The sequence below is a fragment of the Protomyctophum bolini genome (assembly GCF_963924005.1).
Source record: "Protomyctophum bolini genome assembly, chromosome: 14".
NCBI lineage: Eukaryota > Metazoa > Chordata > Actinopteri > Myctophiformes > Myctophidae > Protomyctophum > Protomyctophum bolini.
Window position 1 is genome coordinate 36,816,250 of NC_137875.1, and position 24,561 is coordinate 36,840,810.

The following is a 24,561-nucleotide window of genomic DNA, read 5'->3' on the forward strand; positions in this document are numbered from 1 at the left end:
ACTGAACACTTTCGGCTCACAAGTCATGTCTGCTCTAAATGGTTTGTAACGGTCTTGTCTCTGTACAGAGCCTGATGACGTCAGGCTGGTGGGAGGAAGCAGTAACTGTAGTGGTGTACTGGAGATGCAACACCAGGGAGACTGGAGAGCCGTGGATGGTCAGTCCGACTGGAACCTGAAGTCATCCTCTGTCGTGTGTAGGCAGATGGACTGTGGCTCTGACGTTTCAACACAAAGGAGTCCTGCTTCAACGGTTCAACCTGTGTGGTGGATCACAGCTGACTGTGTTGGAACCGAGGCTTCACTGAGGGAGTGTGGAATGACACTGTCTGAGAATTCCACTGTCACATTGGAGGTGATCTGTTCAGGTAACACAAACAGTGACGTCTGTCTACTTGCCTACTCACTTAACCTATACCTATCTACAGCATAGAAACAGGATGTTTCTTTTTCTGAATTAATTTAAAATAACTTTTTTGCATCGTCTAATTTAAGCAAAAGCCATACAATATGTTGGATCTCTAATCTTGGTTCCATCTCATTGGCTACTCTATACTGTAAATGTAAATATCTGCTGTACTATAATTCAATCACTCGTGTCTTGTTACAGATCTTCTGTTTAAGCCAAACATCAGCGTCTTCCCCACTCTAAACGGGGTTTCTGAGGGCCAGCAGCAGGGGAAGCAGGTGTTGGAAGGTTCCAACTTCAGCATCAGCTGCTCCATCCTGCCACAGTACCCAGACGGCTCCTTCCACCTCACCTTCACTGGAGCCAACAGCACACACAACGACACCCAGCCAGCTGTCAATAACTCTGCCAACTTCCTGTTCTTCGAAGCAGGCCCCGGCCACCAAGGGAATTACAGCTGTGCTTATCACGTCAACGTTGTTATAAATCACACCAACGTGTTTTCTCACAATGTCTCCTCTGAGAGCGACATCCTCTCTCTCACCGTCACAGGTAACTGAATAAAATTACCTTTAAACCATTCTGGGCGGGAACCCCTTTTGGTGTTTTAAGCGTTAATGTTATACTTTAGCTGTTGAAAAATAGCAGACCTACAAGCTTGTAGCGTGTCACCGAGTGCCACGCTACGAGCTTGTAGGTCTGCTATTTTTGATGAATCTTGAAAATGTGGCTCAATTCTTTGAATATATATTCTTTCAGAGTGAATGTTTTTAACTCAAATCGTTGCTTCTGGTGGCAGGGGGAGGGGGGTCCTTGACATGAAAAAGGCTGAGCACCACTGACATAGAAACACAGGTTTTTCAGAAAACTGATTTAGAATCGGCCTCAGGTCTAAATGGGTTAAACTCACAATATGAATCTCCGTCAGGCATGATTCAATCAAACATGAAGGTTTATCAAATGTTCTTATTTTTCACAGTCCCTCCTACAGTCCCTCCTACAGTCCCTCTGACACCTGAGGACGACAGCAGCAGAGTTACAGTCACTGTGGTGGTGCTGCTGTTGGTGCTGCTGTTGGTGCTGCTGGTACCCATCCATGCCCTCTATTGTCTCTGGCAGGTAATACATCTTTACACAACACAAGACTGGAATGTGTATAAATGACAGTTAAACCAGAGTTAGGAGAGAGATAGGAGGGTTTTCAGCCAGATGTGATTCAGTGACTTAACGTTGGGTGTTTCTGTGTTTCTCCAGGCCAGCAGAAGACATAATGCAGGAGTGTGGGACACTGCGACGGTTCATTATAATGTCGGAAATGAGAACATTGATATTGAGTATTATAATGTTGTTGGTTCTGATTCTGAAGCTGGCATCGAGTATGAAGTGATAGATGAACAAGTAGTTGTTGAATCTGGCTCCATTGAAGAGGCAGACGACTCAGACTATGAAGAGATAGATCAACAAGTAGTTGTTGAAGCTGCTGGACCCAGTGAGGAGACAGAATACCACCAGTATGAAGAGATAGATCAACAAGGAGTTGTTGAAGCTGGACCCAGTGCTGAGACAGGAGTCCAGGCCCCATAGACACTTGAGACGCTCGGGTGGCACAGTAAAGTAGCTGTGCCCACCATTGCGGAGTCTAGGGGGGTTCGAATCCACCTCATCTGGCTTTGTCGAGCATGTACACAAACACATTTGGCCCATGTTCGGGGTAGAGAAGCCGGGCGGGGAGGGTGATATATAATGTATATAGTCACTGCACATAATCCTAAGTAGTAGTAAGATGAAGGCTCTACATCCTCCCGGTATGATCTCCATTCTCCAGGTGAGGTGACAATGTACAGAAATGTGTGTGGGGGGGCAAAAAAAGGGGGAAAAAAGAAAAGAACTGTGAAAATTGACAGGAACAGACAGACAGAAGAACAAGTACTGTACTTGACCTGATGTTTGTGGTTGTAAATAGAAATTGGGGATAAAAGGGGGCAAGAAAATAAAGAAAAAAATGATTGACAGGAACAGACAGACAGAAAAACAAGTACTGTACTTTACCTGGTGTTTGTGGTTGTAAATAGAAATAATTCCTCCCAGTCCACACAGACCAAAGCTAAACGAGGACAGACAGAAGATGTGATTTTGAAACGGAAGCCTTGTTGCGTTTTTATTTAGCTTGTTATGGGGGCATGGTTAAATCAATTTATTTAGTGTCACGGTCAGTCATCCATGCTGGCGCTGTATAATACTACAAATATTAGCCGTCCCAAACGTCAGGCCCAACCGCCGCCTATCCAGTCAGGATGCTCTCTGTGGTTCCTCTATGGAACCATGCCCCGAGAATTAATATCCCAAGCAGGCAACAGGAACACGTAAATAGTCGTGTAGGATAATTAAAATAGTCAACTTGATGAAGGGCTATAGTCAGTGGTTGCTATACAATTGTTACTTTTACATATTTTATGCGATTAAGGTATTAATATGAATAATCTTGCTTTGTCATTCAAGCTAATGTGTAATCCCTCCATTTTTTGCTTTGTGTTTTGTTTATATATTTTTTTTACAGAACAGTGTTTGTTATGAGCAGTAAGCCATAGTGTAAATAGGAGGTTATTGTTCCAAAAAGAAATATGTATGTGATATATTACCATGTTTTTTGTTTTTTTTAAGATTTAAAGATTTAAAGATTTTTTTAAAATCACAGTTAAGCAACTTTACTTTGTATTGTATCCTTTTCTTTGTGTTACTTATCTCTATTGTTGGATGAACACCTCATTGAAGTTGGTATACTGTACATATAGTCCATTATGAAGGCATGAAACCCATTCAAAGCGCATTGGAACTGAATGCACCTTCATTACTGTAAAGTCGACGGCTGTCACTTAACTATAACTATTCATACAGTTTTAAACAGTTGAATTGATGAGATAATGTAATGTTTTTTTCTTTGTGCCTTTTGAAATAAAGACAAAAGTCCTGAAAATGAAGAATGTTCTCTCCACAATGTGTTGTGTGTAGTAGAGGAAGCTCCCATCGGTTACCATGAACACAAACGCATATCCAACAGCAGCAGCAGAAGACAAGCTGCTATGGTAACTAAACTGACATTTTAACAACATTTTACTTTATTGGCAAAAAAACGAACCCTTTTCAAGAGGGATTTGGCCATGAAAGAGCCTCGTCAAACACATTTTCATTCAAAGCAACACGGAAACAATGAATGCAGAGTGAAGACATCACAATAGCGCACACGTTACACCAGAGCAAATAACAACGAAGAATCATAAATAATCATAATACCTCTCCATCATCTTCAAGGGGGTTCCTGGCACTGAGGCCGGGGCCACTGGAAAATATATGCAAAACATGTGTTCATTCTATCTGATAATAAATGCATTTTGTTCTCAGTCCCCCTGGCCAAATGAGATATAGTCTTCTGGACTATAGACAGGGCTATTTGTGTCTATGTTATAATGTTAGTAGCCTATGCATGTGTTGGCATGTACAGTAGGTTCTGGTTCTATTTTATGTAGAAGTTAAACATCACCAGGGTCACCACTGTCTCTGCTAACACAATCTGAGAACCCATCGTCAAACAATAAAGGAAAAACAGCGCCCTCTTTGCCAGTCTGTTGAGAGACTACTGCTAGTGCTAACATGACAGCTAAACTGATCATGAGCAAAACCTAGAAGTGTGTTACATGACCATCCCCTGGTGGACAAACTTGTAAACAGCATGACATGCAGTATATAATGCATAATGAACTGTGAACAGACAAAGCAACAAGAGACATCCTCATCCTTACATAAGTAATAGGAAGAATATGAACATGAGGCGCAATCTGGTATCACCAGAGTAATCTAGTAGGAGAGTAATGACACTCTGTTGACTCCCATTGTAAGTGTAACAATGGAATGCGGAAGTGCTCATCCTATCTCAATGGGATAGTTCCAGCCATAGGAGCAATATAGGAACTATATAGCATAGGCACCCGGGCTTTGCGGCAAGATCAAAGCGTGTCGCCACTCTTACTAGATTACTCTGAGTATCACATGCATGCTAAACAGACTAGACTGAGGGACAGTTTCTGCTGCACATCTATTTATTCACTCATAATTAAATATATCTACCTGCTGCACTTTAGAGTAGACCATGCTCTGCTTTTTCCCCCCACTTTTCTTCACTATTCACCAGTGGTAGAAGGTATTTTAACACGTGGTGATGTTGAAGCGTGGCCGTGGCTCTGCTGGAAATTACATACATCAAACATATATCAGATATCAGTGATTCACTGGTGTGTTAAACTTTACTATGCTCTGCTCTCTACCTGTCCTCAAACGAGCATGACAGTGTAATCAAAATAATAATGGTCAGATCGCATAAAGACAGATTATTTACTGCGGAGAGAACACATGTTTGACTGATCACTCGTCACTCTCGTGGTGTTTTCCCCCCTCTCCCTCATGGTTCCATAAGGAGAAGGAGAAGTAGTAGGCACACTGTTTGTAGCTCCCACAGGAATTGTATTAGGTTTAAGGATGACAACGTTTCGACCCCTTATGGGTCTTCGTCAGGTGGCCTTGGCCTCGTTTAACAGCCACGGCAATGTTATGATGATGAAGATTGTTGTCAGAACTTTGCTCTCTTAATACCCTGACGTGTTCACTTGTTCCAGCTTATTGTTCCACCTTTACTTCAGGAATACACACAATACACATTAAAGAAGCAGCCAAACTGCAAATAAGTTTGCCATGGATAATGCTTGGTCACTGTCACATGAGACACACACTAGCTGTTTCAGTAGTCTTATGTCCTTCTATAGGTCCCTACCAATCCATTACACACTTTGTGTATATTATGTGTGAAAGATTCCACTCCCCTTAACGCCCAGCTCACCACAATTAACAGTGCATCTACTAGTTGTAACAATTATCCCCAAAGGCACCCCGGGTCTGCAACTTGCATAGTTGTGGACTGGGCTTATATTAAAAGGTCCAAGGACAGTGATTGCTTGACTTATTGGTAGCTTCTTTACCTTCTATAAGAGTTCGGGTGTCCATAATAAACTAACAGGAAATTGTCACAACAGTCCTGCTTATAATATATTTTGTATCTCTATGTCACTGGATTTCCACTAAACTCAAGTCAGAGTGCAGAATGTGTGATGTGGATGAAGAATACAGTGGTCAGCTGGAAGTGCGAGACGTTCCGGGGTAAGTTTGCACTTCCTCCCCACATATTTGTGTGTTGTCACTGCTGTCGTATCCTACTAGCTCACCTACCAGTGATGAGCCCCCACCGGGGGGACGTTCGTAGTGCCTCTGTGACCGTCCTACTCCTAATTCTCCTGCCAACACTCCCTGCTTGATGGGGGTGACACAGCTCGGCCCGTAGGATCACCCTCCCCGCCTGGCTTCCCTTTCCTGAACATGCACCACAGTGGATTAGAACCCCCAGACTATGTGGTGGTGGTGGGCTTGTTGGTGTCCTTTCATTTTTCAATTGCATCTTTTATTTTAATATTTTGTTACAGATTTGCATGTTAAAAACCCCAAAGACAAAAATAAAATGCACAATCGCACATGAGTGCAGTCTCGCTGGTTCCCTGATGGCTTACATTCTGTCTTTTTGCAGTGTTGTCAAGATATGCGTCAAATGCAAAGAGAACCCAGCAGCTCATGGTCATCAGGGCAGGAGATGCCTTCTGCAGGTAAGACTTTGAGTAAGAAGCTCTGGGGCCTGTACAATGATTGAAGGACGTCATCGCTGTAGGGCAGAGATGGTGTTTCTACTATCAGTAGGCCTACTATATCAGTACTATCACTACTACAGTCTTCACACAAAAATAGTGATATTAACTGATCTACAAGCTCACAATGCTAAGCTTGTAGAACTGCTATTTTTTGGAAAATGTCTTCTATAATGACTAATGCCTAACACAGAAACACCTGGTTGAATGTGGATAAGTCTCTTTTAGTTTTTCATAAAAGGAAAACAATGTATACGGTACCAATTATATAATCATTGATAACCTGTTCTTAATAAATGCTTATTTGACAACAAAAAGAAGAAGAAAGTGGATAAGTCTCTGTTGGTTTTATAAATATTTTTCCAGTAAATAGAATTAACAAATTTAACAAGATACCACAATGAAGGAGCCATATTCTATGAAATCCTTGTATTATTAAACATCACCCTTTTTTATAATAATGGGGCTGTTTCAAGGAGTACTTCACGCATAAATTCAGGGCCATGCTTGGCATGAACAGAATCATTTTCCTGTGTGCTCATATGTTTTCATTTTTGCCTGCAATGAATGATGTCTTCAACCATAGTTTAAATATGAACATAGAAGGTTTTGCCCAGTCCCCTCATCACTTGTGAAATAACTACTAATGTAAATCAACTAAGCACGCAAGACTCCAATTTGTCTCAATCTCTCTGAGCATTTTTACATGCTCAGAGAGAGAGTGCATGGTCGGGAAAGTAACTTTTTAAAAAGGCATTTTATTATTTAATCATCGGCATGGTATGCTGCAGAGCAGAGATCACGTGATGTGTGTGTGTAAATAATCATTGTTTTATATTCCCATTAAAATTGTGTTTGTTATTGTATTTGCAGCCTTTTAATGTTTGACCAGGGGTTTCAGCAGTTCTTGCACTCTCTAAATATGGCTTAATGTCTGAAGTATAAGTAATCTAAAACCATAGACTTGCATACGTCTGAGATTGAAGGTCAAATAATACAAATATTTGTATCTTACTTTTTATTACTACAGGTTTCTGCTCATTTGTTTAACGGCATTTTGCTCAGAGGTCAAAGCTAGTGTAAAGTTTTTGAATTGGGGTAGACAACCAGAGATAATTGCCAGGTGCTCAGACAATGTAAGCAGAAAGCTAGCAAAGGTCTCATTATGGAAATATGATTTTTGCAGTCACTCTTTTCCAGAGTGACTTAAATAATTAAGGTAAGCGACACATTGTGAGCTTGTGATCAAATCAATCTTAATGAGTAATCTGCAAAGTAACCGTCAATTGTAGTACAATATTTTCCTCTGAGCATGTAGTGGAACTAGTGGAGCAGGAATAAAAAATTATCCAGTCATCTCTGGCAGGTGTTGCAAACTAATTGATCTGTCAGCGCATGTTAGTTCAGTAATGGGGAGACCTCGCTCCAGCTCTTTAGTAAAAGGAAAGGGCATTTTCAGGCTGGGATACCAAGTTTATCCAATCAGCAGACAACTGACAGGACAAAAGATAGCATGATGCCATATTTAGATGCTGTTTTAGAAGATCAGTGGTTCTCAAAGTGGAATCCGGGTTCCTGAGGATGTAACTCTTAGTCTTGAGTGTACAAATGGGCAAATCCTTATCTGCTCTCAGCCAGTAGATGGCACCAAAACAACACGCTACTGAAAACAATTTGTTTTTTTTAGGAATAGTTTCTGATTTTCTAACTGTCCTGACTGCCTGACATGCAGTGATGATGCCCTCTAACATTTTTATATCTTAGAGGTTTTGAGTGTGGTATTGATAGCCAGGCTGACTGTACCAACACCAGTAACATCTATAACATAAAACCTCTACTGTACTTTTATCTAAACTAAAGAAATGTACAAATTAGGGGCTGTCAACAGTCAACATCTGGACCTAGTGGATTGGTGGGTTGCAATGGTTGCAACTAACCAATGACATGAGACTACCAGAAGAATGCTCTGACCTTGAATACTACAAATGGACATTTATTATATATTTCAGGATAAACCAACTGAAGAACTCTACAGTCTATGGTTTGAACTAACTGATCCTATTCTATAGCCCCATGTATGGAGACAACAGCTGATTGATTGATTGATTAAAATATGTATTAATAGTTTGCAGAATTACAGTACAATTCAAGCACAACTCAATACAAAGACTGTTAACTGTGAGTGGACGACCCAATAAAGCATTATACTTGTTTACAAGAGGCTCCACATAAGCCCTTATTGCCCCCCACACAAGCCCTTATTGCCCCCTCCCACACAAGCCCTTATTGGCCCCCCACATAAGCCTTTTTGCCCCCCCACACAAGCCCTTATTGCCCCCCCCCCACAAGCCCTTATTGCCCCCCCCCACAAGCCCTTATTGCCCCCCCCCACAAGCCCTTATTGCCCCCCCACACAAGCCCTTATTGCCCACCCCCACAAGCCCTTATTGCCCCCCCACAAGCCCTTATTGCTCCCCCCCCAGGGCCCCCACACAAGCCCTTATTGCCCCCCCCACAAGCCCTTATTGCCCCCCCACACAAGCCCTTATTGCCCCCCCACACAAGCCCTTATTGACCCCCCCACAAGCCCTTATTGACCCCCCACACAAGCCCTTATTGCTCCCCCCCCCCCACACAAGCCCTTATTGGCCCCCCACATAAGCTCGTATTGGCCCCCCACATATTGGCCCTTTCTCACAAAAAGCAAACAAACAAAAAACGTATATTTTTTATTTTTATCAAGGGCACTTTCTGCAAAAGGGCTCAAGCCCCCCTAGCCACCCCCCCTCTGCACGTGCCTGCATGGTGAGGAGGACCGATACTGCATTATCATCGCATCACCAGGCTGTTGAAGCCAAGCTGATGTTGAAAATGAGTGAAATGCTCCTTTAAAACGAAGCGGCGCGGTGATTGGTTGGAGCCAGTGTTGCAGGAAGTAGAGCCGGAGAAACTTGTGTGTTGTGATTTTCTTTTTGAATGCGAACGAAAATAAAAGCCTGCCAGCCTGGGTACCGAGGTTGTGTATGGAGCCAGCATCTTGTGAGCCAGCAGGGTGATGAAGAACACTTAATAAGTGAACGTTAACAAATTAGATTGCTTCAGCGCGACACACAAGGTACAAATGCGCTGCTATTACAATACCGAAGCAGATATTAAATTAACTCACACTTAGGCTAGCTATTAGCTAAAACGAAGCGCCCATTCGAAAGAAAAGCTACTGACAGAACCTCAGCTAGACGAGCTAGTATATTTATTTAATACTCTTTCACTTTAGCCTTTTTTGTCATTGACTTTTGACCAAACCATTTCCACCTGTCTAATGTTTTTATGTTTATTTAAATCATCTACAAGGTTACATCCTTTACGAGAAACATTGGAACTGAATGCAGACCTACAACTTTTGTAATGTAGGCCTATGTAATAATCACAGCCAATAACAGCTACTATACTAACAGGCTTAACAGCACTACTGTAGTAGTTGTACCAGAGGCGAGTACTTGTTATAACTGTCATGGGTGCCCCCGTCGCCAGGTTTTATTTTATTTCGTTGGGTTGTAGACACTTGTAGACAAGTGAGAAAGAAAGGCTGCAACTTTTATACTCTTTATATACTTTTATACAGTTTATCACACTACTGTGATAAAACGACATTTATGGGGGAAAGAAGGTTCCTATTTTCTTCATGGCTGCTCAAGCACTGACGCACCCACATAGTCGGCGCCGCTGAGTTGTACTATTTACAGTATGTGGTGCTAACGTTTTGTTTCTGGATTGATTGATTGGTCTGCTAAGAGGATTAATTTGAAACCCAAGAAAGCCTATGGTTTCTTTCCATTGGGGTACTTAATTCACCTTTTATTTTGTCCCAACAGATGAACAGAAGACCAAGAACCAAAGTAGTTGGGTATACAGAGGAGGAAACAGAGGAGGAGGAAACAGACCCGTGGGTGACTTTTCTGTTCTTTTCTGTCCTTTTATGTCCTATAAATAATATAAATAATAGACTATATTAATATAATTAATATAGACCACTCCTGATTTGTCAGAGTATACATTTCAGATATTTTCATTGGAATGTCCTCTGTGTGGCACATACGTGGCTAAATATTCTGTTCAATCAACAGGTCCTTCTCCCAGATCGGGAGTGGTGAAGAGGAGGAAATTGATGAATGGAGACCACCAGAGGCCAAGGTTAAAAGACCCGCTAAACCCAAGGAACCCAAAGTGCCCAGAACACCCAAGGAACCGAAGCCCAGAGCTCCTCGCAAACCTGCAGTGCCTAAAGAACCCAAGCCCAGAGCTCCTCGCAAACCTGCAGTGCCTAAAGAACCCAAGCCCAGAGCTCCTCGCAAACCTGCAGTGCCTAAAGAACCCAAGCCCAGAGCTCCGCGCAAACCTGCAGTGCCTAAAGAACCCAAGCCCAGAGCTCCGCGCAAACCTGCAGTGCCTAAAGAACCCAAGCCCAGAGCACCGCGTAAACCACGTGCCACCAAGGTCCCCAAGGAGCCCGGAGCTGCCACCGTCACTGGGAAAAAGAGGAAGAAGACTGATGAAGAGGTCCAAGGAGAGGAGGACGATGAGGGAGGGAGACAGACAGGCGCCCCCCCAGAAGGAGACAGAGCGGGAGAGGAGCAGCACAGTAATAGAATGAAGGAAGAGGTAAGACTGACAGCGTTTTTACCACTTGTATACTTCAGTCGCCGGTTCATAACAGTAACTGTTCTAAATGATGTACTGTCATAGTGATGAATATGATAAATCACACTTTCTGTGTTGCTGTTATGTTATGTCACTTATGGAATGTTTTGTGAAATCCTTTTCCTAATGTAACTTTCCTGTTCTTATCTGGATTTGAACCCGGGCCTCCTCTGCAAGTGCTGACACAGGTTTGTGTCAAAAACCTCAGTGTCATGTATCTAGTCCGTGTCTAGCCTGGCTCCAGCCCCTGAATCGCTAGCCATACACCGGAAATGTGTACGAAATGAAAATTCGCGTCAGGCTAGTTCGTGTCCTTTTCACTGAAACTTTATTGTTTTAATACCAAATCATCTCATTCTCATGCATGAACGTTGAATGCGTGTGAACTGAGGTCCTCCTCGCTCGTGTATTTAGTCCGTTTACAATGGAACAGTGGAACACATTTGTTTCAACTTGAATGTGATGTTTTTGGAAGAACAGTACCAAGCCTAATGACAGGATGCAGGACACGTGGTTTTACACAGTGAGAGTTTAATCATGTTTTATAAAGTTTTGCTTTCTTCATTCAAGATAAAGGAATGTGACACAAATTAATATTGTTGTATTCAAGCCATCATCAGGAGGTGAGTAAATTATACAAAAGTGTAATTTAGGGGGTGAAGGTCTCTGGTCTCATAACTGGATGCTGCATCTCATTTGCATTGCATTTGTAACCTCCTGATCTGTTCCTTTGATAAAATGTTAATGCCGACCTTGCCAACCCAGACTGCTGTTTCAGTATGCACCAGCTGCACATCGATCCAGCATTTATCTCACTCAATGTACAGTAGCTAATGTGCGCTACCAGTGCACCATTCCAGGCAGGTGTGGTCAATGTGCGTGCCATCACTGGGGTCAAACTCAAAACAGACTTTGTGGCAGCAACGAAGAGTGAGCAACATCCGCAGAATGTTCAGATTCATATTTTGAAGTTAAATGGTTTGCATTGAATTTTTCATGAAAGGAACTGGTCGGAATAACGTGTCCCTTCCACGCGCTACGTCCGGCCGGGGAAATTCCCCTCTGTCAGGTGAAAAGAAGCAGCTTGGACTCCTCATGCATAGAAGGAGGCATGAGGTCAGTCCGCTGCCCCCCAGGTTGGCAGAGGAAGTGTAGCGCCCAGGATTAGATAATTGGCACTGGGTGAAAAGAAAACTGGGTTACAAAATCGTGGGATAAAAAAAAAAAAAAAAGTCTACTGCAGGTGTAGGCTGCCTCGTGGCAATACAGATGACACATCCGGTGCTCTCTGGTCCACCTCGACTCTGTCTCTTGTCCCTCCGTTTGCATATCTGTCTGTATTTCTTCCTCTCATCATCAATTCAAAAACCCCTCTACTTTCTTTCTGACTCTGTGCTGTTCTCTCTGTCTCATAGAGGGTGTCATTCACGCTGTCAGAGGCACCCCGGCAAGGTGCCCGTGCAGGTGAGAGCTCGTCCAGATTGGCGCTGAAGGCCACGAAGAAAGAGGAGCCATCCGAGGAGGAGGACTTCACATTTGACATGCCCTCCCCTAAAAAACAGAAGTGCTCCGGCACCCCCCAGGGGCAATCTTCTGCACTGCCATCTTCCACTGCAGCAGTCCTAAAAAATGAACTCGACATGAACTGGGACCTCATAGAGGTACTGTATTTGACATTGTATTGTGTCCAATGTCAAAACATATAATCATAGTCCCATTAATTAAGCCCACAATTAATAAATAATTATTTTCGGAGTAAAGGTACTTTCAGATGGGCATCGATTAATGCTAATGTTGTCGCCTGGATCACTGACAGGTCTGCTCAAGAGAGACTTCTCTGCGTATACAGAAAAAAAACACAGGTCTCATTAAACATGAATTACTAGGCGCCTTGTTTTTAACATACAGCAGTTGGTGTGTTCCATGAGAACCTGTATAAACCAAACCTCCATTAGTTTAACTTATTGAGATACTCATTGTCAAGGTAGCCTTTCACAGCCAGACAAAACTTAGTCTGCAAGCATCCACTGGGAATCTATTGAGCCTGACAGCCAGAAGTCAGACCAATATTAGTGAACTATGGGGAGTGTTAGATGATGACAAGCAGCGCTGTACTGTAAATGAGAAAAGTACAACCATGGATGCACTTGAAGATGTTAGTGTGTTAATAGAATTTGTTTTAAAATTCATTGAAGGCCTTTGTCGAGAGAGAAGATGATCAATGTCTTGGTAATGGTAACGTAGTCCATAACTGATAATTTACGAATAACGATTTTGCGATAGCAATATTTGAAAGCATATACTTTTGCATTCACTTCATGGCATGTGTCTGTGTTTGTGCGCCTTCCTCCTCCAGGTCCTTTCCACTCTAACGTGCGTGCAACGCTGGGTTTGTGTGAACATCGTGAAGCTGTTGAAGGAGGAGAACACTGTGCCGTTCATGGTGCGTTACCGCAAAGAAATGATCAACCACATGGATGCGGATGCTGTCCGGGATATCCAGCTGGTGCTGGACGAGTTGTGGTAGGGCTCCCTGCATTCTGAGGCAGTGTTTACAGTATGGCTAGACAGTTGATTGCAAATGTATGTTTCGCATACATATGACGTTGTGACGAAAAGAGAGTTGAGCCAGAAGGCAAAGCTCTCTGTCTACCGAGCAATCTTCGTTCCTACTCTCACCTATGACCATGAAGTGTGGGTCATGACCGAAAGAATAAGTTCGCGAATACAAGGGGCCGAAATGAGTTTTCTTCGACGGGTGGCTGGCATCTCCCTTAGAGATAGGGTGAGAAGTTCAGTAATCTTTCTAGGATTTGGCAGGCACTTGATGCAAAGCTTTTTGGGACAAATGGGAGCAAATATTTAAAATAGTACACAAATCAAAGCAGCAGTTTTCAAAATGTATTTTTTAAAAGGCAGTTGGCTCTGTTCAATAAGTAGTTCTATGTCTGGAATCAACTCGGTACAGATACTGCAGGAATACAATATTGTACGATAGCAGTCCTTAATATAAGGTCTGGTGGTTGTATCCCACTAGAATTTCGCCCGGCTTCGCCGGGCTCATCCCAGTGTCGTTGCAGCGCAATATGGGAAGAAGGAATTTTCAGGAGTTGACAGAGTCCACTTCATGTTTCAGCTGTGTTTTTAAACTCAGTAGTGTGCCCTGCACACGGCGCACACTCGCAATTGCAGCTGGAGGGCGACGCGACACACACACACACACACACACACACACACACACACACAGAGAGCGATGTGTGGATAAATCAGAGATTTGGGAAATGTGTTCTGAATGGGCCAGAATATATGTGTGTAGGCTGCAACAATGATTTCATAAAGTGTAGTTTAATGAGTAGTAGCCTATTTTTTTTTTGAGCACGCAGCACCTCTCTCTCTCGACGTCTCTCTCTCTCTCTCTCTCTCTCTCTCTCTCTCGTGTGTGTGCACTGCTGCGCAATGTCACAGACACAGACGCGAGGCAAAATATAACACTTTCCCTCTCTATCTGTGACTGTGATCAGCTCCTCACACACATAACTCCTCTCTCGTTCATGCACGCCTGCTCAAATTAGCAGCAACACAAAGATGAGTAGTAGCCTATTTTTTTTTTGAGCACGCAGCACCTCTCTCTCTCGACGTCTCTCTCTCTCTCTCTCTCTCTCTCTCTCTCGTGTGTGTGCACTGCTGCGCAATGTCACAGACACAGACGCGATCAATAATATATAGCAGAAATAATAGGCAAAATATAACACTTTCCCTCTCTATCTGTGACTGTGATCAGCTCCTCACACACATAACTCCTCTCTCGTTCATGCACGCCTGCTCAAATTAGCAGCAACTGTTAGCGTAAATGTTTTTTCTCCCCGTTGGGGGGGGTTCGGTGAGGCCCGGTCGTGCTGTCTCACCCCCCGGTCCGGCCCAATGTTGTTCCGCCACTGGGCTTCACGTGAATAATGTTGTGTGCGCGCGTGCGGAGAAATAGTTATTTAATGAATCGCATGTTGGTGTGTGTGTGTGTGTGTGTGTGTGTGTGTGTGTGTGTGGGGGGGGGGGGGGGGGGGGGGCAGTTGGCTGTGTGGCGAAAATAGGCAAAGTGATCGGTGTAAGGGTGATATTTTGGCACAATCCGATTAATGACAATGAACAATGTTGATGTAACTAAGGGAATCGTCGAGTCATTTATGTTGTAAATAAAGAGATTTAGATGGAATAAGCGAAATAGCGATCGTATAATTTCTCCTGTTCCTTCTGTCTGTCATCAATGTCCTGCGCGAGATCAGATTCTGTGCTGCGCGAGATGACATTGTCAAGCTAGTGTGGGGGCGGGGCTGGTAAGAGACGGCAGTGTTGCCAGGTTTGCGAATTGTAAGCGAGTTGTAGTGTGTGCAAGTAGCCTGGTTAAAAGGCCTTGTTTCTGCCGCTGTTGGGGCAACAGAACATGTCGACCAGTTTCTGTCGACCGCTTTTGGCCCCGTGACCAACTTGACAAATGTTAAATTAGATGACCGTGTACGGTGTACTTAAAATTATTGCTTTAATTGATGGCCTTGCTGCCCTGGCACTTGGCCTTGTGCCCTCAAAATTTTGACAAAACTAAAGGCCAAGTGGCCTTGACCCTAAAATGATGAAATTCCAGGCCTGGTTGTAGGACACAAAATTACAACTGTAGATATAAATATAAAAATGTATGTAAAAATGTGGAACCTGCCTGCAGTGCTCTAGTGGGATGTCACATCTGTGTCCAACAATGGATCCTCAATGACCGAAGCTGCCCCAAGTGTCAAGACCCCAGCTTTGTCACCAATAACTTGGAACTTACTGGAATGGAAGACAGCCTTCGCATCCTCAGAAAGTTCTTTGGTGTTTTCATTGTTAAAAATTGACAATCCATGATTGCTAAATTGGAATCTTATACAGTCCTACAGTAAATTGTCCAACCGCTTGGATATTTGCACTAAAGGCTTTAATTGTCCTGTTTCTTTCTTTTGATGAATATATATACCATTACAATGTCAAACTAACAGGCTGTATTTTGTGCATGTTTTGACAAGATTTTCGATTCAGTTCCTTTAAGCAGACTTATTCATATGGGAAATCACATCTCGCATTGTGCATATTATATCTGCTATATCTCTACCTGGTACACTATATGCCTGACTGATTGGTCTGTAGTTCTCTACTTTCAGTTTTCTACCCTTATTCTTATACAAAATTGTGATTACACCAGTCGACATGGATTGACACCAGCTGCATCCTCCTGTAAAGCCTGTAGGTGCCACCGTGCCAGCACCTCTGAAAAGGTTTTATAAAAGTCCCCTGTTAGCCAGTCTGACCCTGGGCTCTTGTTAGGCAGAATAATATAGCCTCTCTAAGCTGCATCAATCAATATATCATCATCACATACAGTAGCTGTTTCTCAGATTCACTTATTTAGTGTCTTGTTCAAAGCATTCTCAACACAATCATTGTCAACGTCACTTTTCCTGAATAAGTCCCTATAAAATGATTCTACCGTTTCTAGAATACTACTTACTTAATATTTACTTTTCACCATTTTTATTTTACAATGCATGAATATAATTTCTCTTTTGCTTTAATAGTTCAAGCATAGGAAGAAGGAAGTACATGTTTCACCCTCTACAGCATATTGTGCCCTACTCCTCACAATTGCATGCATAGGCTACACTTGTTTTTCTCATATTCATCTAACGCAGGCTTTATTTTCAAATATGTTTTAACATTGTAATTCATATTATTACCAGCATTTATAATTTCCCTTGATAGCTTTTCTCTCAGTTCATTTTCCTCCTGTTTCTTTCTGAAATGACTTGGTTTTGCATATAGGCCTATACTTTTCTTTTTCAGGGTCTCCCACCATTCACTATAGCAAGTTCCCAAACTTGTTCATGCCAAGGAAAGGACCCCCAAATTGACACTTATTAGCCCACGGACCCCCAATATGTAAAATATGCCAGGGACTAGCAGTGATTCTCAACCTGTTTCATTTCAAGGACCCCCCCCAGAGACACTCTTGTGCATGCTGACTTTCATTCTCCCAGGGTCACTCAAATACAGACCCTCCTGAGTCCCTTGCCCAAGGGAAACTATCCCTGTGGCAATTGTGCTCAGTGCAGCAATACTTTTAAGGCTGCTTTTTTCACTCATCCCCATACAGGCAAGAAGTTCAAAATTCAGAGTATAATCGTGTATTTCCACACATGTGGTCTATATGACCACTAGACCGCTCAAGCAACGAATTAGTGAACATACGAGCTCCATTCGGAGAAACGACCGTGATTACCCAATTGCTGTCCGCATTTTAATCACTCTAAACATGACATTTCTTCTTTTCGTTTGATGGGTATAGAACAAGTTCGCCTGCCCAACAGAGGCGGTAACCATGACCTGTTACTCAAACAACGTGAAGCATATTGGATCCATACCCTTCAAACCCTTCACCAAGGCGCTCAATGATGAACTGTTACTAAATGTGTCCCCCCCCCCCCCCCCCCCTATACGCTATTTACTAATACGTAAAATATATAAGCACTTTAATTCAGAACTTCTTGCCTCGTTGAGTGAATTTGGTTTGTGTATGTTTATATTTTTCCACTCTCTGTCTGTATGTCATGAGAGCAGGACCTGGTGACTTTTGTCTCTTATTGTTAACTATGTTGATTTCCTAATGTATTTGTACAACCATTAGTCTTTACATCTTTTCTCGTATAATGATTTTTAGAATGTAACTGAAATGATGTAGAAGTTATTTGGGGATAGTAACAGCTAGCACGTCCCTAGCAGGACTTTTACATTCTTGTTGTGTTCATTTACTTATTTCAAGATGCTCCACTGTTTGTGTTCATACAGTCTCCATATAGTAAAGTGTCACTACCTGCACTAACCGTGCAGCCAAACCCAGATGAGCATGAAGAGACCACACGCTGCTCCAGCTGTGAAGATCAGAATACAAGATAACTTGATAAGTGCTTCACGCCTTCCATTAGACTGGTAGAGCACACACACACACGCACACACGCACACGCGCATGCACACACACACACACACACACACACACACACACACACACACACACACACACACACACACACACACACACACACCACAGCAGAGGCAGTAACTGTGCGGTTTATTTTAGGGTTTTTTTTTCTTCAGGTTTAAAGTAAACATTTTTTTCTAAACAGGTTTGTGATGAGACAGCAACAGAGCACATTTCTGACCGTATACCTGTGTGTGTGTGTGTGTGTGTGTGTGTGTGTGTGTGTGTGTGTGTGTGTGTGTGTGTGTGTGTGTGTGTGTGTGTGTGTGTGTGTGTGTGTGTGTGTGTGTGTGTGTGTGTGTGTGTGTGTGTGTGTGTGTGTGTGTGTGTGTGTGTGTGTGTGTGTGTGTGTGTGTGTGTGTGCGTGCGTGCGTGCGTGCGTGCGTGCGTGCGTGCGTGCGTGCGTGCGTGCCTGCCTGCCTGCCTGCCTGCCTGCCTGCCTGCCTGCCTGCCCTCTGGTAGCACATTTCACATTACGATGGAAAGAGTGTCTTTAAGTCAGCTTGATTGAAATCCCCCACCCGATGGGTGTGGATTGACATATTTTATTTGTCGACTTAAAATCTGATTAATAAAAAAAAACATTCACACATATTCACGCGCAGGCACGCAGCACACACACGCACGCACGCACGCCAGCCAGGCTGTCTGACACTGAGGGAAGAGGACAGAGGGATAGACACTGATGTGTTTTACAGAAGAGAGAGGGTAGACTGGACTGTATCATTGCCATTGTGTTTGTGATATATGGACCCAGAGTCTGAAATAAAGATTGAATAACAAATGTCTTGACAAACCCGAGGCTATATTCATTGGAGATTGACAGTAATGTTAGTATTAGTAAATAACAAAAAAGTAGTTTTGGAGAAAAGCATTTAAATGGAAACTTGTCAACCGCAGGATGTGGTTAGAGACGTCATTTCTCATAGATCTGCTGTGTAGCATTTGGGTTTTCCTGAAAGTGAAGATGTTATCTTCTGATCTAGAATGAGTGTATTGGCTTAAAAATAAAATTAAGATCCTATAGATAAAGGCCAATTGGTGAAACTTAGCATCCACATTATGGTCATTTAAACATTAAATCCTTTGAGAAAGTTCTCTGAGCAGTGTCTATAACTGGTCAACAAAAGTTGACCAGTTAGACACTGCTCAGAGAACTTTTCCTGCAGGCTGAGCAGAGTTCTTTTAAAAGTTGAGAATAGTTTAACCTTTTTTCAGAAAAGGGGTCTGTCCAATCAGGATTTAGTATCTCTCTGTGGCGCGCTGTGAGCCTCCGTCACAGAAGCACACTACCACCACAAGGCCAGCCTTCAACCTGAATGACCTAATATTCACCATCCAGTTGTCTTAAAGGCATTCATATATCTCAATTAATAAGTGAGCTCTGTTCCAGCTGCAGCAGTGTGAGGCCCAGTCAGGTGAAAAGTAAAAAATCACCAAATAATTCATAATTGGTATAACTTTTTTTTCTATATCAATGCATTCCTGAATTGAAATTTAATTAGTTTGTTCTTGTTTCACAGCTTGTGCTTGTATAGAGCTTGATGACTGGTTACTTTTAAATTGCTGTACAAAAGCATAGAAATCACACCTGTGTGAAGTGAGGGGCGCTCTCATCATCGTGCATCATCATTCATGACGTAAAATAGACTATAGTCGATTGTTTGTATAGTGGAGACAAGCAGACAGGAAACAGGGAGGGAGAGAGTATAGTACAGACATACACACAAAGCCACACATTAGCAGTGCTCAAAAAAGTTAAAATTGCTGATGGATCACATTGTAACATGAGCTATTTTTGACAATAATATAATAAATGACATGCATGCAGTTTTCCAACTGCCGCGTTGATAAGCATTTACTGTCAGAGTGTCAGTAAGAGCAGCGTGACGTCATAGAGAAACCACATGACTGATGAAGAAAACATGATAAAACACGAAGTGCCGACCCCAAAGAGACCAGACCACACTGCTTCTTGTTGACTGAATGCCCATTTAAAGACTAAAGTCTGATTGAACGTCCATGTATCTGTTTTGACAGCTAGAAACAGATATGAATTTTTACCAAATATTGGTGCTGTTCACCTTTTTCTGGACCTCAGGTAGGACTCTGTTTTAACTTGTTGATTGTTTTAATGCGTTGATTGATTACTAAACTCACTCAATGGTTTTTGGCTAAAATGCATACTTCTGACTTGCTTTTACATTGCGAATCCTTAAGTGTCCTGTCATCAAGAACTAGTTTAAACACATTCCTGTATATGTACTGGGAAATATATAGGTTTATTCCTGTCAGGGTCATAGTCTAGATGCGTTCATGTTAAAAAATCTCACCAGGTTTGGTGAGTCCCATGTTTTGACATAAAGTACAGTATAAAATTGTCTCACGCAATAAAGTATTATATAGCCTACTACAGACGAACCAGATCGTTAGCCTTGACCTTTTTCTCATTTATAAATTCCAAATCACACAATCCTTTTTCAACATATAAAGTTCATATTCTTAGGGATTTGTGATGTAACAAGCAGAGCGGCCAGTCTACGAAGGCCTGCAGGCAGCAGCACAAGTCATGTTTATACTTAGTCGTAAGACAGTGTCACGCGACGAACGTAGCAGATCTACAAGCCCCACATGTCATGGATTTGTTGTGTTTTGTTGTGAATTAGTTTGAATTTTGTTGTGAATCAATAATCAAGTTTTTATTTGCCAGTAACTTGTACTTGTAGGAGCAGTGGAATGCTTTTGTTCCGCAAATTGTGCTACAATATTATATTAAAGCAGAAGTGGCAAAAGTTTTTTTTTCTTTTTACACACATTATAATGTTCTTATTTTGATCATAAGACCCAATTACTGAAAGTCAGTCGGGGTGCATACTTAGTTTAGACAAGTTATTGGTTGGACATGGGTTAAGGTTAGGTTTAGGTGTGCTGCCCTGTGGGAGGTTAGGGTTAGGGTGAGGGTTTGAGATAGGTTGTAGTCAACAATATGTCATATTAGGAGTCCTACTAACTAAACCATACATGGTAAATGGCGGCCCGGGGGCCACATACGGCCCCCACCTTCACTTAATGTGGCCCGCAGGTTAATAGCAGAATACTCCTATATTATTGATTTCAGCTAATTACTACAATTCAAATGCTATTGTCTTTTTTAAATTAAAAGGTTACTTTTCAGGATTCCAATTCAGAAATAGCAAAAATAAATGAATACATCAGGATTTCAATTAAAATATAGCAAACATAGCTGATCTACAAGCTCAAAATGCATTATCAGTTCCTCCAGATCTGCTATTTTCGCTATTTTTGTCCAAAAGTGCCCTCTTACGGGATTGCAGCCCCTGCCCCTCTAACACTCTCTGCATGTCCCTGGGGTATGCAGGACGCATGTTCATGACGTCTAGATATTAGATCTATAGGACATTTATTATGATATCTCTGCTGTGGGGGAGAAACCAACTCCAAAAGGTTCATTAAAAAAACAATTTTAAATAATGCACACTGCCTCATCAAAATAGATCAAAAAGATATTGTGACTTTATATATTGTATTCCCGACAGTGACGATAGATACATTATTTGGTAACGCTTTACAATAATATGGCCACAAATCATTAGCAGTCATTAGCATGACTCATTAAAGGGGCATTTCAAACATGTGAGATGCTCGATTCATAATTATATTTTATCAGACACGCCCCCTCAATTACAAACACTAATTGTAATTTCAAACTCAAATTTGAATACCATGATGGATTCATCTAAAACATCCGTCCTTGGTTCAGGTGACTGAATACTGTAACACGTCAGGGGCCATGCATTTTCTTTCTATAAATAAATAAAAAGGTATAATTGATAAAACACAGCCCCTCTTGAACTAGAATTAGAGGGACAATTAATTGTTGTTTTTATCTTATTGAAGTAATAAGGATAAAATGCACATCAAATATCAAAATATAGGTTAAATACTGTCTGGGGTAGACCTATGTTTGAAAGTGAAATATCCCTTTAAACATCCTGCAGTGTTCACTTTTCTCATGCCAATGAAGCCAATTGAATTGAATTGAATTGTCATGATGAATTGTGCATAAACCTGCTCTCCGTCGCAGCCCTTTTTACTACGGGAGAACCTACACTACAACGCCATGTCATAACCATGTTTATTGAAATTATAGCTGTCATACATTTACGCCGATTGCTCCATCACCTCTCTTATGCTGTGTCCGTCCTGAAAACAGTCGTTGCTTAAAGTCCCTATTGACTGGCTGAATGGCTAATGTTGAACTGCACTGTGGCAGATAAGTAACAGATAGAAGCGTGCAAACTTTATCCCCAGACTATAGATCCCCCCCCCCCACCTCCTTGCTGATGCAGTGACTGTCCTGTTTCTGGTTTAGCTTTACGCACGGGACGCATGAATCTCTCCCTCTCCGGTCAGAGTGGGTTGTTGTTTATTTTCATGGCTCAGTCAGAAAAGAAGTAACATGACTCATGAGAACGTTATCGAGTTGTATAGGAGGAGGAGGAGAAGGAATACATGTTCACGTCGTGAACGTGGAAGGTCAGCAGATTGTATTCTGGTGTTGTGCTGCTGGCTGCTGGCTGTTAATATAGACCTATGTCTTCTATTGTGTTCTGAAGGTCAGGCTGCTGTACTGCCACTAGTGTTAATGTTATATTTTGTATTGTGTTCTCGGCTGCGCTGCGCCGCGCTGCCTGGGTACATATACTGTATGTGTCATGCTGCAACCCATTCTGCATGGACGGGAACCCCTTTTGGTGAATTAAGCATTATGTTATTCTTTAGCTGTTGAAAAATAGCAGATCTACAAGCTCATAGCACAGCACAGAGTGCCCCGCTACGAGCTTGTAGATCTGCTATTTTCTTTTAATAGTGAAAATGTGGCGCAAATCTTTGGATATATATATTCTTTCAGAACGAACTTTTTTTATATCAAATCTTTGCTACTGGGGGGGGTCCCTGGAACAACATATTTTCAGATGGGGGTCAGCGGCCAGTTACATATATTTTTGGGGGTCCTTGACATGAAAATGTTTGAGAACGACTGACAGCTCTCCCCTGGAGTTGTCTCCTTTGTTAGGTCGCATTCTCACCTAATACTTCGGTAGACTCGAATGCGTATGGGAGGAGAAATGGGATTCTTGCATATTTAATTGGCTACGGTTTGCCTTCACACTGTCATGATCCGCAGCAATTGGAAACGCAGCAGGGGGGACCTTTATCAATGTGTTACATTCATAAACTAGCCTACACAGTGAAATGATAAATCTATGGTGATAATTATACTCATAACGTGCATTATGTGTCGTGCCCACTGCCGACGGTCTGGGACTGCCCCCCCCTCTCTCGCTCTCTCACTATAAGCACGCAGCCACGCACGCACTGTTCTTTTGGGCATGGAGGCACAGCGCTGAGCGCACTGATATAACAGACAGCAGCGCAAAATGTTTACAAGTTTATCGAGATGAAAGTTCCTACTCCCCACTAGTCCCCACGCAGTGACAGCACTCCATGTTTACGGCACGCACAGACAGACAGAATATTCTGTAGGCTATAATACTATTACACTGCACTGCAGTGTTTGTGTTTTCTTAAGCAATTGATTAATGTACTCGTCCTCATTTCGATCAGGGCTTCAGTCTCCACTCTCCTCATTCGACCACGTCTATCCACGGTAACGGGACATCTTTGCGCTGCGTAAAATATGCCTTCTCCGTCTCCAACTGTGTTCAGCTCCTCACCCGCCTGACGTATGTTTGCTTCATTTCCTGTATTTGCTGCGGATTGCATTCACACCTGCACCGAATCGTAGTCAAGCGCGATTGGAAGCGAAGCGAAACCCCCGTTTTTGCTCGGAGTAAAATGCGGTTCTTTGTTCCGCATTAGGATTCGAAAGAGCCTTCACACCTGCCAAACGAAGCGCACTTTCTGAAAATGCGCAGCAGGATTCGTTTTAATCGCAGCAAAGCTCTCTGGTGAGAATGCGACCTTAGTCTCAAACAAAACTCAGGATTCCCTCCCAAACATTTCCACAAGCCTCCCTTATATACCAGGTGAGACCCCACCCACAATGATTAGTAATTGGACCAATCTACTCAAACAAGGTAAACCATGACCCATGAGTTAGACCCACTATACAATTACACATTTCCTTCATAGAGTCTGAATGTTTTCCAAGGCATCACATCAAACACAAAACAATTATGATAGCATTAGGCAACACAGATAAGTAGTATATGATGCTACACACAGCCACACATCCAAGGAGCTTGAAGACAGTCAATTAATGGAAGCAGCTGTGCAGTGTGTGTTTGTAATGTTCAGTTTCACATTGTGGAGTCTTCTAGTGTCTATAGACCGATTCCGTAGCGGGTCTCATGGTCGCAGCCTACGTATTTCCTGTAGGCGGACTCGACGTAGCTGCGGGGTTTAAACCCTCACCAGGCGCACCTCTTCCACTACAGTGAACGGCAGAGTGACTGATGTTAGTTTGCCTCAAACTTTACTCCTTTACCTGCTTTTTTTTTTTTTTTTTTTAATCAAATGTTTTTTTTATTAAAGACAAAAAATCACAATAAGATACGTTAACATCATGAATGACTAAAGAAAACAAGAAACAAAAAACACAAAAACAAACA

At 42.4% G+C, this 24,561-nt stretch overlaps 1 protein-coding gene across 3 annotated transcripts; it reads left to right on the forward strand.

The window, feature by feature from the left end:
• Positions 1 to 9,131: 9,131 nt before the first annotated feature.
• Positions 9,132 to 17,082, forward strand: LOC308327912 (uncharacterized protein). 3 transcript variants are annotated; one of them, XM_080781548.1, is made up of 6 exons: positions 9,132 to 9,265; positions 10,023 to 10,093; positions 10,275 to 10,809; positions 12,264 to 12,509; positions 13,205 to 13,371; positions 16,714 to 17,082. In XM_080781548.1, exons 2-6 carry the CDS (start codon positions 10,023 to 10,025, stop codon positions 16,733 to 16,735), a joined length of 1,041 nt encoding a protein of 346 aa, XP_080637674.1. In that variant the 5' UTR covers positions 9,132 to 9,265; the 3' UTR covers positions 16,736 to 17,082. The 3 variants fall into 3 exon arrangements, with proteins under 3 accessions (XP_080637674.1, XP_080637673.1, XP_080637675.1); XM_080781547.1 differs by lacking the exon at positions 16,714 to 17,082 and adding an exon at positions 15,563 to 15,802; XM_080781549.1 differs by lacking the exon at positions 16,714 to 17,082 and having other exon boundaries at positions 13,205 to 13,563.
• The last annotated feature ends 7,479 nt before the right edge of the window (positions 17,083 to 24,561 follow it).